The 15736-nt window shown below is 40.6% G+C and overlaps 1 protein-coding gene across 1 annotated transcript in view; it reads right to left on the bottom strand.

Annotated features, from left to right (window-relative positions):
* SLC25A32 (solute carrier family 25 member 32) overlaps positions 1–15658 on the bottom strand; it is a 56274-nt gene extending 40616 nt beyond the window's left edge. The window contains exon 1 of the mRNA XM_036830402.1: positions 15212–15658. Coding sequence (XP_036686297.1) covers positions 15212–15365 — 154 coding nt within the window. The 5' untranslated portion in view covers positions 15366–15658. The remainder of the gene's footprint in view (positions 1–15211) is intronic.
* Between the last annotated feature and the right edge of the window lie 78 nt (positions 15659–15736).

The raw sequence follows: 15736 nt of genomic DNA, 5'->3' as shown, positions 1-15736 counted from the left end.
AAAAGGATCTACACCATGATCAAGTGGGATTTATCCCAGGGATGCAAGGATTTTTCAATATCTGCAAATTAATCAGTGTGATACTCCACATTAACCAACTGAAAAGTAAAAACCATATGATCATCTCAATAAATGCAGAAAAAGCTTTTGACAAAATTCAACACCCAATTATAAAAACTCTCCAGAAAGTGGGCATAGAGGGAACATATCTCAACATAATAAAGGCCACAGATGACAATCCCACAGCTAACATGTGAAAAGCTAAAAGTATTTCCTCTAAGATCATGCACAAGACAAGGATGTCCACTCTTGCCACTTTTATTCAACATAGTTTTGGAAGTCCTAGCCATGGAAATCAGAGAAGAAAAAGAAATAAAAGGAATCCAAATGGGAAAAGAAGTAAAACTATCACTGTTTGCAGATGCCATGATACTATACATAGAAAATCCTAAAGATGCCACCAGAAAACTACTAGAGCTCATCGATGAATTTGGTAAAGTTGCAGGACACAAAATTAATACACAGAATTCTGTTGCATTTCTTTACGCTAACAATGAAAGATCAGAAATTGAGGAAACAATCCCATTTACCATCACATCAACAAGAATAAAATGTCTAGGAATAAACCTAAGGAGGCAAAACACCTGTACTCCAAAAACTATAAGACACTGATGAAAAATCAAAGATGACACAAAACAGATGGAAATATATACAATGTTCTTGGACTGGAAGAATTAATATTGTCAAAATAACTATACTACCCACGGCAATCTACAGATTCAATGCAATCCCTCAAATTACCAATGGCATTTTTTGCAGATCTGGAACAAAAAAAAAAATCTTAAACTTTGTATGGAAACACAAATTCTTGAGTAAGAAAAACAAAGCTGGAGGCTTCAGGCTCCCTGACTTCAGAGTATACTATAAAGCTACAGTAAACAAAACAGCATGGTATTGGCACAAAGACAGACTTACAGATCAATGGAACAGGATAGAAAGTCCACAAATAAACTGACACACTTATGGTCAATTATGTACAACAAAGGAGGCAAGAAAATACAATGGAGAAAAGACAGTCTCTTCAATAAGTGGTGCTGGGAAAACTGGACAGCCACATGTAAAAGAATGAAATTAGAACACTCTCGAACACCATACACAAAACTAAACTCAAAATGGATTAAAGACCTAAATGTAAGAACAGATACTATAAAACTCTTAGAGGAAAACATAGGAAAAACACTCTTTGACATAAATCGCAGCAATATCTTTTTGGATCAACCTCCTAAAGTAATAAAAAGAAAAAGAAAATAAACAAAGAGGACCTTATTACACTTAAAAGCTTTTGTATAGCAATGGAAACCATAAACAAAATGAAAAGATAACCCACAGAATGGGAGAAAATATTTGCAAATGATACAACTGACAAGGGATTAATCTCCAAAATATACAAACAGCTCACGTAGCTCAATATTAAAAAACAAACAACCCAATCAAAAAAGGGGCAGAAGATCGAAATAGACATTTCTCCAAAGATGACATCCAGATGGCCGACATGCACATGAAAAGATGCTCAACATCACTAATTATCAGAGAAATGCAAATCAAAACTACAATGAGGTATCACTTCAAAGCAGTCAGAAAGGCCATCATCAAAAAGTCTACAAACAATAAATGCTGGAAAGGGTATAGAGAAAAGGGAAAACTCCTACACTGTTGGTGGGAATGTAAATTGGTACAGCCACTATGGAGAACAGTACCAAGGGTCTGTAAAAAAATAAAAATAGAGCTACCGTATGATCCGGCAATCCCATTCCTGGTCATATATCTGGAGAAAACTCTTATTTGAAAAGATACATGCACCCCAATGTTCACTGCAGCACTATTTACAATAGCCAAGACATGGAAGCAACCTAAATGTCCACTGACAGATGAATGGATAAAGAAGATGTGGTGTATACACACACACACACACAAATGGAATACTACTCAGCCATAAAAAAGAATGAAATAATACCATTTGCAGCAATGTGGATGGACCTATCATACTAAGTGAAGTCAGACAGACAAATATCATATGATATCGCTTATATGTGGAATCTAAAAAATGATACCAATGAACTTATTTACAAAACAGAAATAGACTCAGAGATTTAGAAAACAAACTTATGGTTACCACAGAGGAAAGGTGGGGGGCAAGGGATAAATTAGGAGGTTGGGATTAACATATACACACTATTATATATAAAATAATCAACAAGGACCTACTGTATAGCACAGGGAACTCTACTCAATACTCTGTAATAATGTATATGGAAAAAGAATAGATATATGTATATGTATAATGAATCGCTTTGCTGTACACCTGAAACTAACACAACGTTGTAAATCAACTATACTCTAATATAAAATAAAAAAATTTGTAAAAGAAATATTAATATTAAAAAATATATTGTACAACATGGGGAATAAAACAAATATTTTATAAGTATAAATGGAGTATAACCTCTAAAAATTGTGAATCCCTATACTGTACACTGTAACATGTAATATTGTACATCAACTATTCAATAAAAAAGAAGCACTGAAAAAGTTTTCAACCTCACCAATAAAATACAAATTAGACAAGGTAGCTTTTTTTTTTTTTTTTTGCCCTCCAGACGGAAAACAATTTTAAGGTTTGTTAATTCCCAGTGTTGGTGCGGGTGTTTGGAAATAGACACTTTCATGGCCTTTCTGAGAGCAGTTTAACACTAATAAAAATTCAAATGCAAATTATTTTTTGACTTAGCAGTTCCATTTCTAAAAATATATCTTATAGAAATATAGCCCCAAATCTAAAAAGATACACATAGAACGATGTTCACTGAAGCGTCTTCTGCAACAGCAAAAGTGACAGTAATTTCAACATCCACCAATAGGGAAATGTTTAAATAAATTATGATATATGTATACTGTGGACTACTCTGAATATTTAGAAAAATTGAGAGCTATGAAAGTAATAGATTGAAACACTGCATATGGTTAATAGTAGCTATCTGCAGGGAACGAGACTGGCTGTGAGTGGTTGTAGGGGGAGAATGATAAAGAGAATTCAACAATACAAATTTCATGATGTAAAAAGTAAACAAAGATGACATATACCTTTTGTAATAAAATAAAACAGCAGCCCTAGGGAAATTTTTAAAGTTTTTATTTCTATTATCCTTCACCCAAGAACATTTTCAGATGCTTTATATCTGCAACTGAAATAGAGTAATCTTAAAACCTTTTTCATGTAATAAATATTAAACCAGCATACAATCATTAAAAATGGCTTTTTGAAAAGCAAAACGTGTACACTGTAGAACATTTACAAAATATAGAAGGAATAAAGAAAATAAAATCACCCACAATGCCACCACTCCAAGATGACTACCTTTATTGTGGTATATTTCCTCCCTTTCTTTTGTCTGTGAATATAAATGCCAGTTCTCTATCCCTAGACCAGACCTTTTTGCTTATCTTCAGATCTACATAGATAAATGCAACTAAGAGAAGTTGCAGTTTGAACATATGCAAAATTGAACTAGTATTCCCTATACCTATTGCAGCTGCTCTTATTCTGCTGATCCGTATTGGTCAATAAACAGAACTACCATCTACACAGATGCTCAAGACAGAAACCTGGGGACCATCCATGAACACTCCTCCTTTTACAACCTCTTACCAATTAAGATGTCCTGTTGATTCTGTATCACAAGTCTCTCCTGGACCCATTCACATCTCTCGGTTCACACTGCCATCACCCTACTTCAGGACACCATTTCTCAACTAGCAACAGAATTTAAATTAGCCTTCTTATATCCAGTTTTGCTGCCCTGCCCCCATTAATTGCACTGTAGGTTAGGTAACCTTTCTAGAAACATGCATTTCAATAAGTCATTTATCTACTTAACACTATTCTACACCCCAAACAATAAAGAATATATTCCTTAACATAGTACATAAGACCCTCCATCACTCTTCTGCAACAAGCCCCGGTCTCCTCTTTATTCTCTCCCTGCATTCAGTGATGCTGCCTTATGGAACTTACTGCATAGCGCCTGGCTCATTGAAGTTTACACTTCAAAATATTTGATGAAAATTGCTAGAATGTTCAACAACTTTCAGCTCTTATACAGTCTCTGACCTTAACACTTCAGCACAGGCTACTCTGTCTGCCATGAACATTCTCTTCTTACCTATTCCTTCACACAGTTAACTTTGATTCCTCTTTCAGGTCTCAGTTTAACAATCATTTCCTTTGGGGATCCTTTCCTACCCTCTAGATGGGGTCAAGTTTCTCTGTTCCCATGGCATACCATACTTTCCCTACCATAATAAAACACTCTTCATTGCAATTATTAGTTTTTTTGTTCAATTATCCTGGCTTCTCAGTAGCAAGATGCTCTGTGAGGGCAGAGACTACTACTTCCTCATTGCAATATGCCTACTCCTAACATAGTGCTTGGTACATTGCAGGCTCTCAATATATGTGTGTTCAATTAATATAGCCTGAATATTCTTCTGTTTCCTTTCCAGATTCAGGGTCCACCCCTCTCAACCATGTTCTGCTCCAGAAGCCTGATCTTGCCTTCTAGCCTCTAGCTGAGTTGGGTTAGTGGGGAGCCCTGGCAGATCAAAGAGATGGAAGAGAGCAGATGCAGCTATTTATTCTTGCAGGGGTTGCCTTGGGCAGGTTGCATTCCTCTACTGAAGGTCACAGCTCCTCTCAAGTTGGCCCTCTCTCAATGACTCTTTCTCCCTGTCCTTTGGCCCTTCAGGTGACAGCAGCCCAAACTGTTTCTAGCCCCAAATACTACATTATTCCTTACGGTTTTCCTATGATCTGCTTACATCTTTGTAAACAATCCTTTTAGGCACCCCCATGCCCCAGAGCTATACTATTTTGAATGTGCCTTTTGTTTCCTACAGGGAAATGGCATGAAAGAGAATGCCAAATTTATAATCTTAATTATGTTTTTATAAAATTGGTATATCGTAAAATAAGATTTCCAGAAGACTCAAAAAAAAAAAAAAAAAAAAAAAGATTTCAACAATGACATGATGGTTTTGCCTCTCACAGATATCCCATCATTTGTACAAACAGTCCTCTAGTTGACATGTGAATTGTTTTTTTCTCTTTGCTATTATTAAAAGGTCTCTAAAGAAAATTCTGTTCAACAATTTTTTTTTCTTATATCCTTAGAATGGGAATTAGAAGGGGTCAAAGAGTATAAATTTGTTACAAATACACATAGCAACTGCCCCCCCAGAAAATTTATACAAATTACAGTCCACTAGTCATACTCAGGCATGCCCAGTTCACTGTCCCCTTGCCACTACTTTACTGTGCATACTGCAGCCTGGCAAAGAACCACTGACTGTTTACCAATGCCAGGCAAAGGGGGAAAAGTCAATTTCTTTCATCATTAACCTGACAATGTTACACCATGAAATGAGATTAAAGTACACTAGGCTTTGTTAGAAGACCTGGGTTTGATATCTAACTTCCCTAATTAGCTACTTGGTCTTTTCTTCCTGAGCTTTAGCGTCCTCTTTAAGTGGGGATAAATATTACCTACCTGGCAGGCTGTCGTGAGGTTTATAGAATATAAGTTTAAAAGCAAGTAGCAGAGTTACTGGTTCTCAAGAAATGTTTTGCTGTGTTCTTTATAATCTTTCTGATGCTTCCCTTGGATTTTATGGCTCTCATTCTCCTGTATAAATGTCTTCTAAGTAAATTTTCCTTTCAATAATAAGCTCACAACACAAGTTCTCTCTTGAGGTTTAAAAAAAACAAAAAAGCAAACAAAAAAATACAAATCACAAAACACCATCTTTGCTTTTCACAGATATGAACCAATGATTTCTTTGTTTTAAGAAGTCAATCCTAGGGACGTCCCTGGTGGTCCAGTGGTAAAGAATCTGCCTTCCAATGAGGGGACACGGGTTTGATCCCTGGTTGGGGAACTAAGATCCCACATGCTGCGGGGCAACTATGCCCGTGTGCTACAACAAAAGAACCCACAACGAATATCAGGCGTGTCGCAACTAAGACCTGACACAGCGAAAAATAAAAAAAAAAAAAAAAAAAAATCAATCCTAGAAGTGTAGAGTATGAAGTATCTCAGTAATAGGCAACAACATTCTGTACCCTATACTTCCTTAACACTATAATCTTATCTACTTTAGCATATAGTTAGGATCAAATCTTTAATTTTGAAAGATGTCTGCTTGTTCACAGATAATTATTTATTTAAAAAAATTAAGAAAATGATTTATTGACTATCACTGCCAGGCAAAGAAGGAATATAAACCTAAGTAGGACACAAACCCTGACCCTGAGGAAGATACAATCTGCCAGGCAAAATGGACAAGCAATCTCATTACAAAGTTATGAGCACCATGGTAAACCTATGAAGTGCTATAGGAATATAGAGGAAACACGATCAACACTTGTGTATGGAGGAACTGGGGGGATGTAGGAGGGTGACAGGGAAAGTGGGAGAGCAGATACTGGGTAGAGCACTGAAGATTGATTAGAAACTTGTCTTTGGGAAAAGGAGAGAAAGTTTATCTCTAGACAAGTGGAACAGCTGGTACAAATACATGAAGTATCACAGCACCTGGCACTGCTGGGGAGAATACTGGGGGCATGGTACAGCTGAAGTAAACAGCTGTTAGAGGGAAAGGTTGGTAGGAAATCAGCCTCTAAAGAAGGGTAAGGGCCTGTTCAAGGACTGAATTGTGTCCTTCCTCCAGTTCATATATTGAAGCCCAAACCCCCAATGTAACTGTATTTGGAGATAGGGCCTTTAAGGAGATATTTAAGATTAAATGGGGTCATAAGGGTCGGGCCCTAATTCAATAGGACTGGTGGGTCCTTATAAAGAGGAAGACACACTAGGAGTGCATATGCACAGAGAAAAGGTCATGTGAGGACACAGCCAGAAGGAAGTCATTTGTAAGCCAAGGAGAACGGCCTCACCCAGAAACTAACCCTGCTGGTCCCTTGATCTTGAACTTCCAGCCCCCAGAACTATGAGAAAATCATTTACTGTTGTTTAAGCCACTCTGTGGTATTTTGTTATGGTAGCCCTAGCAGACTAAGAGCCTTAATTGCAAAGGTTCTTGAAAATCACAAAAGAGAGTCTGCCTATGATCTCAAAGTCCCATATTTCTCAAACTTGGGTTCAAGTGTGCCTAAGATAACCAAATATGTGTTTAGAAAGGAGACCCAGGCACCCTGGGGGGAATGAATTTGAAGGTGGAAAACCTGGAAGCAAGAAAATAAGAGGCCACTGCAAAGTTACTGAGATGAAGAGGATCTGAATTAGGGCCTCTCTAATGTAGAATTAAAATCACTATGTAAATAAAATACAGTAAATCCCCTACATACGAACAAGGTCCATTCTGAGAGCGCATTCGTAAGTCCAATTTGTTCATAAGTCCAACACAGTTAGCCTAGGTACCCAACTAACACAATTGGCTATACAGTACTGTACTGTAATAGGTTTATAATACTCTTCACACAAACGATACATAAAAAACAAACACAAAAAATAAAGAAAACATTTTTAATCTTACAGTACCTTGAAAAGTGCAGTAGTACAGTACAACAGCTGGCATACAGGGGCTGGCATCGAGTGAACAGGCAAGAAGAGTTACCGACTGGAGGAGGGAGAGGAGGTGGGAGATGGTAGAGCTGAAGGATCCTCAGCAACAGGAGATGGAGGGCAAGCTGCAATTTCATTCACGCCTGACGTTGATGGCACAGGTTCTGGTTCCTTGCTGGATTCAATTCTATCTACCCTCTTGAAAAAACGATCCAGTGATGTCTGGGTAGTAGCTCTTTTTTGCTTGTCACAGATGACATGGTAGCACTGGATTGCATTCTGAACGCCTGCTGCAACCTTTGTGTACTGTTCTACATTCAGGTCCTGTGCCTCACAAACGAACAGTGCCTCCTCAAATAAAGAAAAGAAAATCCCCTTGCCATTTCCTGCATCGTGAATCTCTTCGGTTCTTCAGTTACTCTTTCTTCCTCGTCTCTTCGTCCTTTCTCTGGGCCTCCCATTCCATCAGGTCTTTATTAGTAAGCTCCTCGTTTTACACAGCAAGGAGTTCAGTGAAGTCGTCCTCTTGCAGATCTAGCTCCAGCTTTTCGCTGAGGGTCACTAAGTTGCTCTTTGGATTCCATCCACCTTTTCAAACCCATGAAAATCGTCAACAAACTGCAGGCAAGGTTCTTCCAAACCCCATTCATGGTGACAGCTGTAACCTCATGCCAAGAAAAGTCAATGTTTTTAATGGCCTTGTAGATGTTACAGTCCTTCCAAAATTGTTGCAAGGTTGTTCCCGATTCATCACTCGCCTTTACTGCCTAACGAAAAGTGTGATGTAAAAAATATTTTTTGAAAGTCGCTATAACTCCCTGGTCCACAGGTTGGATGAGAGATGTACTATGCGGCGGCAGATGCACTACTTTGACTTTGGGATGAAAGTTGTCCATGAATGGAGGGTGGCCCGGAGCACTGTCAAGCAGCAAAAGAATGTTGAATGGGAGATCCTTCTCCAAGCAGTATTTCTCTACCTCTGGGATAAAGGGGTGGAAAAACCAGTCCTGGAAAATGGCCTGTGTAACCCAGGCTTTGGGGTTATTCTTCCACACAAGAGAAGCCCTTGGCTATGTTTTTAAGGGTCTTGGGTTCTCTGAATGATAAACTAAGAGAGGCTTCAGCTTCATATCACCGGAAGCATTGCCACCAGAGTTATCCTATCCTTTGGTGCCTTATAGCCTGGCATCAACTTTTCCTCCTTACTGATGTAACGTCAGTCTGGCATCCTCTTCCAGTACAGTCCTGTCTCATCCACATTAAAAACCTGCTCGGGTAAACACATGCCTTCAATAATTTCTCAAAGTGTTTCAGGAAATTCCCAGGGAGCTACCGTATCTGCACTCGCTGCCTCACCACTTACTTTTACGTTGTGAAGGTTAGCTCTAGCCTTGAACCGATGAACCCAGCCATGGTTGGCATGAAAAGATGCACCCTCTGATTCTCTGCTGTGTTTCTTCTTCAAGTCTTTATAAAGGCTTTTAGTTTTCTCTTGAATCAGCATTAAGCTGAGCGGGACTCGACGCTGATGCTGATCCTGCATCTACACACTGAGAAGTTTCTCCATCTCCTCCATCACTTTTCGACGCTTCTTTGATATTATTGTCAACATCATTGGCACAGCAGACTTCACAAGTTCCGTGATCTTGCTCTTGTTCTTTAGAATCATGCCAATGGTTGAACAATTCATGTTATAAGAACGAGCGACATCTACCATCTTTTTGCCTCGCTCCACTCTCTTGATTATTCACTTTTGTTTCCATCGTTATTACTTGGTGCTTCTTAGCAGTACCAGCTACGTCACCACTGCTTTTACACCTGCTTCTGGACATCATGGGCTTGAAATAAAGATACTGTACTACTGTACTCTACACAGTATTGTAAAGTACACAAAAGCAAAACCACTTGTAGAGGATGCACGCACGTGACAATGTATGCCAGACACGTGAACTTACATGATTGGACATCGAACACACGTTCGCATCTTTGAAAGTTCACGACTTGAAGGTTTGTATGTAGGGGACTTACTGTACAGTGAATATTTTTGGCCTAAATGGCCTCATAATTGTCTTAAAAACACTTGCCACCGAAGATTTAGTAGGTACATCTAAATACCTCCTGCATAACTGTTACAATGGCCTACAATAGTACTAAAAGATGTCAACAGACACAATTGGAAGATAGAAAAGTTTGCTGTGCAGGAGGGAGCCAAGACAGGGGACACTAATTTTTACTACCCTATTACAACCTGTTTCATTTGTTGGGTATTAGTTTTACCCCTCCTTTCCTCTGTCACACTGAAGAGTTGGTCCCTCTTAATAAAACCAATCCCCTCTACCTGTACTCTATGTCAGCATTTTGAAACCTGCAGATGGGTCAAGAAATTGATTGAGGAGATCATTAAAACAAAACAAAAAAAACCCCCAAAACAAAACAAAAAAACTGCACCAACAACAGACTGTAATAGAAGACAATATAAATGACATCACAAGTAGTAAGGATAACTATTACTATAAGAAACTTGTTTCAGTAATATGTGTACATGCGTGCTCGCACCAGATAGCAAAGATAAAATTTATTTCCTACTGAGGGTTGTGGCCAAAAAAGTTTGAAAGAGACTGCTCTAGATTCTGCTTAAAACCCCTTAGAAATCTCACTCATTATCTTCCTGTCTCCATCTCCAATCTCTTTCTCACTTTTAGTTTTTTCCCATCAAAACGTAAACACTAAAGTATCTCCTGAGTGTCTCCTCTCAGATACCAGTGCTTCCCTGTCAGTTAAGCTTCTGGAAGAGATAACTACAATCTCAGCATGGACTTTCTCACCTCCATTGCTTCTCAATCCACTGCAAGCTGGTTTGGGCCTCCACCTGCTACTGCAGGTTAAAGACCTCCAAGTGCACTTTGGGATTCCTCTCTATTTAACCCTTGAGCAGCACCTGACATCGTTTACCTCCTGAAACACACTTCTTTGGGCTAGTTTCACTCTCTCCTGATTTTCCTCTTACTTCTTTGGCCACTAAATTTCCTTTGCAGCCTCCTTCTCTTCTGCCCATCCTTTAAATGCTGATTTTTAGGCAGTCTGTCCACTCAACAGGGGTAGTCTCTCAATCATTAAGTAGCTTCAATTTCTATCCCTGCGCTATGGTTTCTACATCTCTAGTCCTGATCTCATTCCTAACATCCAGACCTGGCTTCCATTTTTACATGGCATAAAAGATGTGTCAATCCAGAAGCTTAACTTTCTGGAATAATTTTCATTTCAACCTTTAGCATTTTACCCTTTAGTTATACCAAACTACCCACTTATGGTTTCAGTCTAACAGCATATGCTATGAAAACCCAGACTTCCTGGGTTTGAACCCCAATTCCAACACTTACTGTGTGACCCTGAGTAAGTTACTAGATTACTCTGTGCCTGAGTTTTCTCATCCACAAAATGGGAAAAATAACAGAACCTAACTTTAAAAGTTACAGAGAATTAAGTGAGTTAATACATATAAAGCTCTTAAAAGCATGCCTGGCACATAGCAAACATTCAGTAAGTATTACTTTATTTATGCTACTGGGTCTTGCAATACCATATACATACAAAACTTGACTGTATGTTATTCTTGTTACGGGCTCTACATTTGGTTCCTTGATTAACCTACAGATTAGGATTTCAGGCTATTTTAGAAAATTACTATCTTTATACCTCATTCACATTCTTTGTTGGGGCTCCCTCTCATCATTCTCAATGACTTAAAGTGTCACCTTGAATACTTTAAGTCTTGAAGTTATAAGGGGCCTCAATAATCACCTCAAGTAACCTTTCCACCCAACACAAGAATATTTTCTAACCTCTGTCATCCAACTGCTGAACCACTGCCAGTCATTGCCAGTTTCACTTCTGAGCACCACCACTTTGCCAGGCCAAAATCTGCTTGCCTGTAATTTCCACCCAACCTCTGTCTGCCCTTCAGATCACCTGCAATAAGGCAGCTCCCTTTCCCACATGGCAGTTCTCTAAACACCTTAAGTCCCTCCCACCCCCTAAGTTAAACTAGTTCCTCCAGTCATTTCTCGTATGAAATGACTTCTAATCCTTTGACTACTCTGGACACCTCTGAGTTCCAATCTGTACCTGAACTCATTGAAATACTGCAGGTTTGGTTTAATGGTCAAGACTAACACCCCCATCACTAGGTATTATAATTTTATTATAAGGGCTTAATTTTATGAAAGCATAGAAACTCTAGTACTAATGCTGGTGGCCAGGCAACTATTTTGATTTCAGTTATTCATCTTCCTAAGTTTTCTTCTTTCTTATCACCATTTCACAGCCACACTATGGGCTTGTTATTACAAAGTTCTTTTTCAACTCCTAGATCTTTAATTTTGTCCCCCAATCCTATCTCAATCACTTCAGCCCTACTGGTCTCCCAATAGTCTCTCCATTTCATAAAGACTACCAATATTCTCAGGTACCAAGAATTCCCTTTTCTCAGGCACAGTTTGCTTCACAGCACTGTCTTAAACTCATCAGGTCAACCACACTATTCCTCAATGATCATCTCAACCATCACCTCTTCTGCTCTTACATAAAATGCTGCAGAAGAGAAATACCAAGTCATATAGGTCTGCACCTGCAGCCAAGTCCAGAATTCCTGCCTTCATGTTCAAGCCACAGTATACCAGGAACTCCTAAAGGTACTGGGGTAAGTCGTTAAGTGCCAGAGGGTACTTGAGTTAGACTGCCTGGATTCAAATTCCAGATCTATCTTTACAAACTTGTGACTTGGGCAAGTTAGTCAGCTTCGATTATTCTCACCTGTATAACGGGGATAATAAACTCACAGGGCTGTTCAGTGTAGTAAATGATATAATGCAAGTAAGGTTCTTAGTTCATTGCTCTTGCTGCAAGTAAATGCTCAATGAATGTTCCCTGTTGTCATAATTATTATTTGTGTGTGCATGGTAAACTATGGAAATTATATGCCTCTGTGGGTTTCCTTCTAGGGAGAACACTCCATAATTTTCACCGATTTTCAATGGCTTCTTGCCTCCTCTCCAGCTGTCAAAATTTTAGTCCTTCTCTGGGGAACCTCAAGATCTAATGGAACATTTACAGATACAGACATATATCCGTGGTCATCACCAATCTACACTTTTTTTTTTTAAAATTCTTTTCCTTTTTAATTTTATTTATTTATTTTTGGTTGTGTTGGGTCTTCGTTTCTGTGCGAGGGCTTTCTCTAGTTGTGGCAAGCTGGGGCCACTCCTCATCACGGTGTGCGGGCCTCTCACTATCGTGGCCTCTCTTGCTGCGGAGCACAGGCTCCAGAGGCGCAGGCTCAGTAGTTGTGGCTCACGGGCCCAGTTGCTCCGCGGCATGTGGGATCCTCCCAGAGCAGGGCTCGAACCCGTGTCCCCTGCATTGGCAGGCAGATTCTCAACCACTGCGCCACCAGGGAAGCCCCGACACTTTTCTTAACAGTCTACTCATGTTTTGGTATTTGGATTTATTCCATTTTGCCCTTAATTTTATGTTGTCTACAATTACTTTTTATTTGACTAAGTCTCAAACCCACCATTAGAATGCAAGTTTCCTGAGGGCAAGAACTTTAGATGCTTCTGTATCCCATACAGCAGTCTACAAATGTTAAAAGACCAATATACACCAGGTGAACAGAATACAATTACCTAACTCTTTAAGATAATCCACTTCTGATCTAATTCTCATGGTAGAAACTAACTTGTAGTAATGAAATAGAGCAGGACCCTATGGTCCTTTCCCCCCACATCCTCCGCCTGCCTTTTGCCTGTAGAAAAACTTTGGTCAAAGAATAAGTTTAATTAGAGAAGTGAGAAAATACGGAAGCAAAGGAAAACGGTCAAACAGGACCAAACAATAATAATTTACTCATTAAGCAAAGTCAAGGACCTTTAGTTCCTCTTCAAGGGCTGCAGATAATATTCTGAGCCATATCCTTTGAGCTGTTTTGTAGATACTGAAATGCTCACCAGGTGGAAGAAGTTAACTACATGATGACCAGATTAGCCATGACATAAGCTGCCACAATTCCACGAACTGGCCTCAAAGAAATGGGAACAAACCGACCCTGGAACTGAAGACTAACTGTACTTAAAACAATCAAGATTATGCTGCATGACCAATTTCAAGATGACTGTCAGAGCTGCCTGTGTTGTTTCTACATGTAGCCCCCTCCCTCCGCCTATAAAAGGTCTTACCCACTGACTGTCCGGGAAGGGGGGCTGGGAATCAGCCTTTGGACACGAGGCCGCCCTCCCGCCCCCAGATGCCTGTCCCTGAAATAAAGCAAACTTTCCCTTCCACCAACTTTGCCTCTTTATTGGCTTTTGAATGCCGAGCAGCTGGACCCCACTTTTAGTAACAGTAATAAGAGAACTGAAATGACAGAAAATACTTTCCAAATAAAGTTATCAAAGACCTTCTTTGAAGCTATCTTTTCCAGAATTTAATGTTGAGTTTATCTGTTAAAGTACTTTGTTAATTTCAATATACTTAATTCACTTAACTCAATGAACTTAATTCAATAAAGCTAAATAAAAAACAATACTATTTGAATTCTAGCTACTTATTCCTTCACAGGACATTGTACCACACTGTAAACACCAAAAACAAACTTTCAAGAGAATTCTATCCCAACCTCATTCCTAACCATCTGCTAAGGATTACTCCCTACTCCAAGCACTTGCATTTCCCTCTCAGCCCTGAGGCCAAACACGTGACTATCCTTAACTTTCAAAGTACAGGTTTCCCTGGCTATGCGAAAGTAAAGCATGAAAGCTTTAATAAGCCAAAATTGCATAAAGCGAAGAAGCAATTACCTTAACACACACCTTGCTAATGGATGCACAAAATAAATCCAGATACAGCACAGATGCTCACAGACACAGTTCAAAGTTATGGCGGCTTGACGCTGAGATGCTGAGTGCAGTTCCCAGGAAAGGAGCTGGTGGTGCCACTCGCGCTGCTGGCGGTGCATGCTGCCTCTACAAGGGCTTGCTGCAAAACAGACGCTGAATGCTATTTTCGCTTTTCGTCTTTTTTTTGTAATGGCGAAAATCCACTTCGGATTTCTTTCGGATTTTTGGGTTAGCGGAAAACAGGTACTAATGTAAGCCTTTCCTAAAAGCGAGGTGCTGTAAAGCGAACTTTCGAACAGCGGGGGAAACCTGTACCTCCAAGGGTGAATGATTTACACCTGTGAGGGTTAAGCCCTAAAATGTGATAAACCCTTTCTTATTTTATAAATCAGGCTTTGAGTCCCACGTTCTATACCAATGAGAACTTTTCTCAGACTTTTATATCCATGTTCCTCATCCCTCAGTATTGGGGAAAGGGGACGACGGCGGCCAGACCACTTTACCAAACTCCCCTGCCTCAAATCTGGCCCCAGGCGAGCCCGGACAAACAGCAGCTTCTTCAACGCTCGCCTCACCTGCCGTATGGAAGAGGCAGGAGAGGCCAATGCCTCCGTCTGCGTCTTTTATCACTCAGTTCGGGGTGACAGCAAGGAGAAGCCCAGGGTCTGAGCGGTTTCTTACCGGCGAAGCGGATCTTCACGAGATCCAGCGGGTGCAGCGCAAGGTTGGAAAGGACCCCGCCGCTCACGCCCGCCACCAGATTCTCGTACCGGACGTGGCGGAATACTGTGCTCCACGCCGACGACCCGGATGCCGACTGGCCCTGGCCCGTCATGGGCTCAGGGCCCGGTGATGCCGTGGAAGTGGGACGAGATGCAGTGGCCGCCACCGTGGCGACGGTCGCCACGCTGGAGCAGAAACCGCAGGGCACGAGCCCACTTCCGGAACCCGCGCGTGGAGTCAGACGCCTGGGCGCGGGTTGAAGCCGAGAGACCCAGGGGCCAGGGGTACAAGAGAACGGTGCTGCCGCACGCCACGCCTACCCGGAGGAGAGTGAGAGGGGGCGGGGCGCCTCCGCCAAGTCCCCGCCCCGCCTCGCCCACCTCGGCGGCTGGCTTAGGCCGAAGGGCGTGGATGCGAGAACGCCACTGAAACACCGCCCCCGGCCAACCTTTGTCCGCAAAACTACGGAGCACCGCAGGGCCC

This window comes from Balaenoptera musculus, chromosome 17 (genome assembly GCF_009873245.2).
Source record: "Balaenoptera musculus isolate JJ_BM4_2016_0621 chromosome 17, mBalMus1.pri.v3, whole genome shotgun sequence".
Taxonomy (NCBI): Eukaryota; Metazoa; Chordata; class Mammalia; order Artiodactyla; family Balaenopteridae; genus Balaenoptera; species Balaenoptera musculus.
Note: the sequence above shows the minus strand (reverse complement) of the source record. Positions and strands in the feature narration are given on the sequence as shown.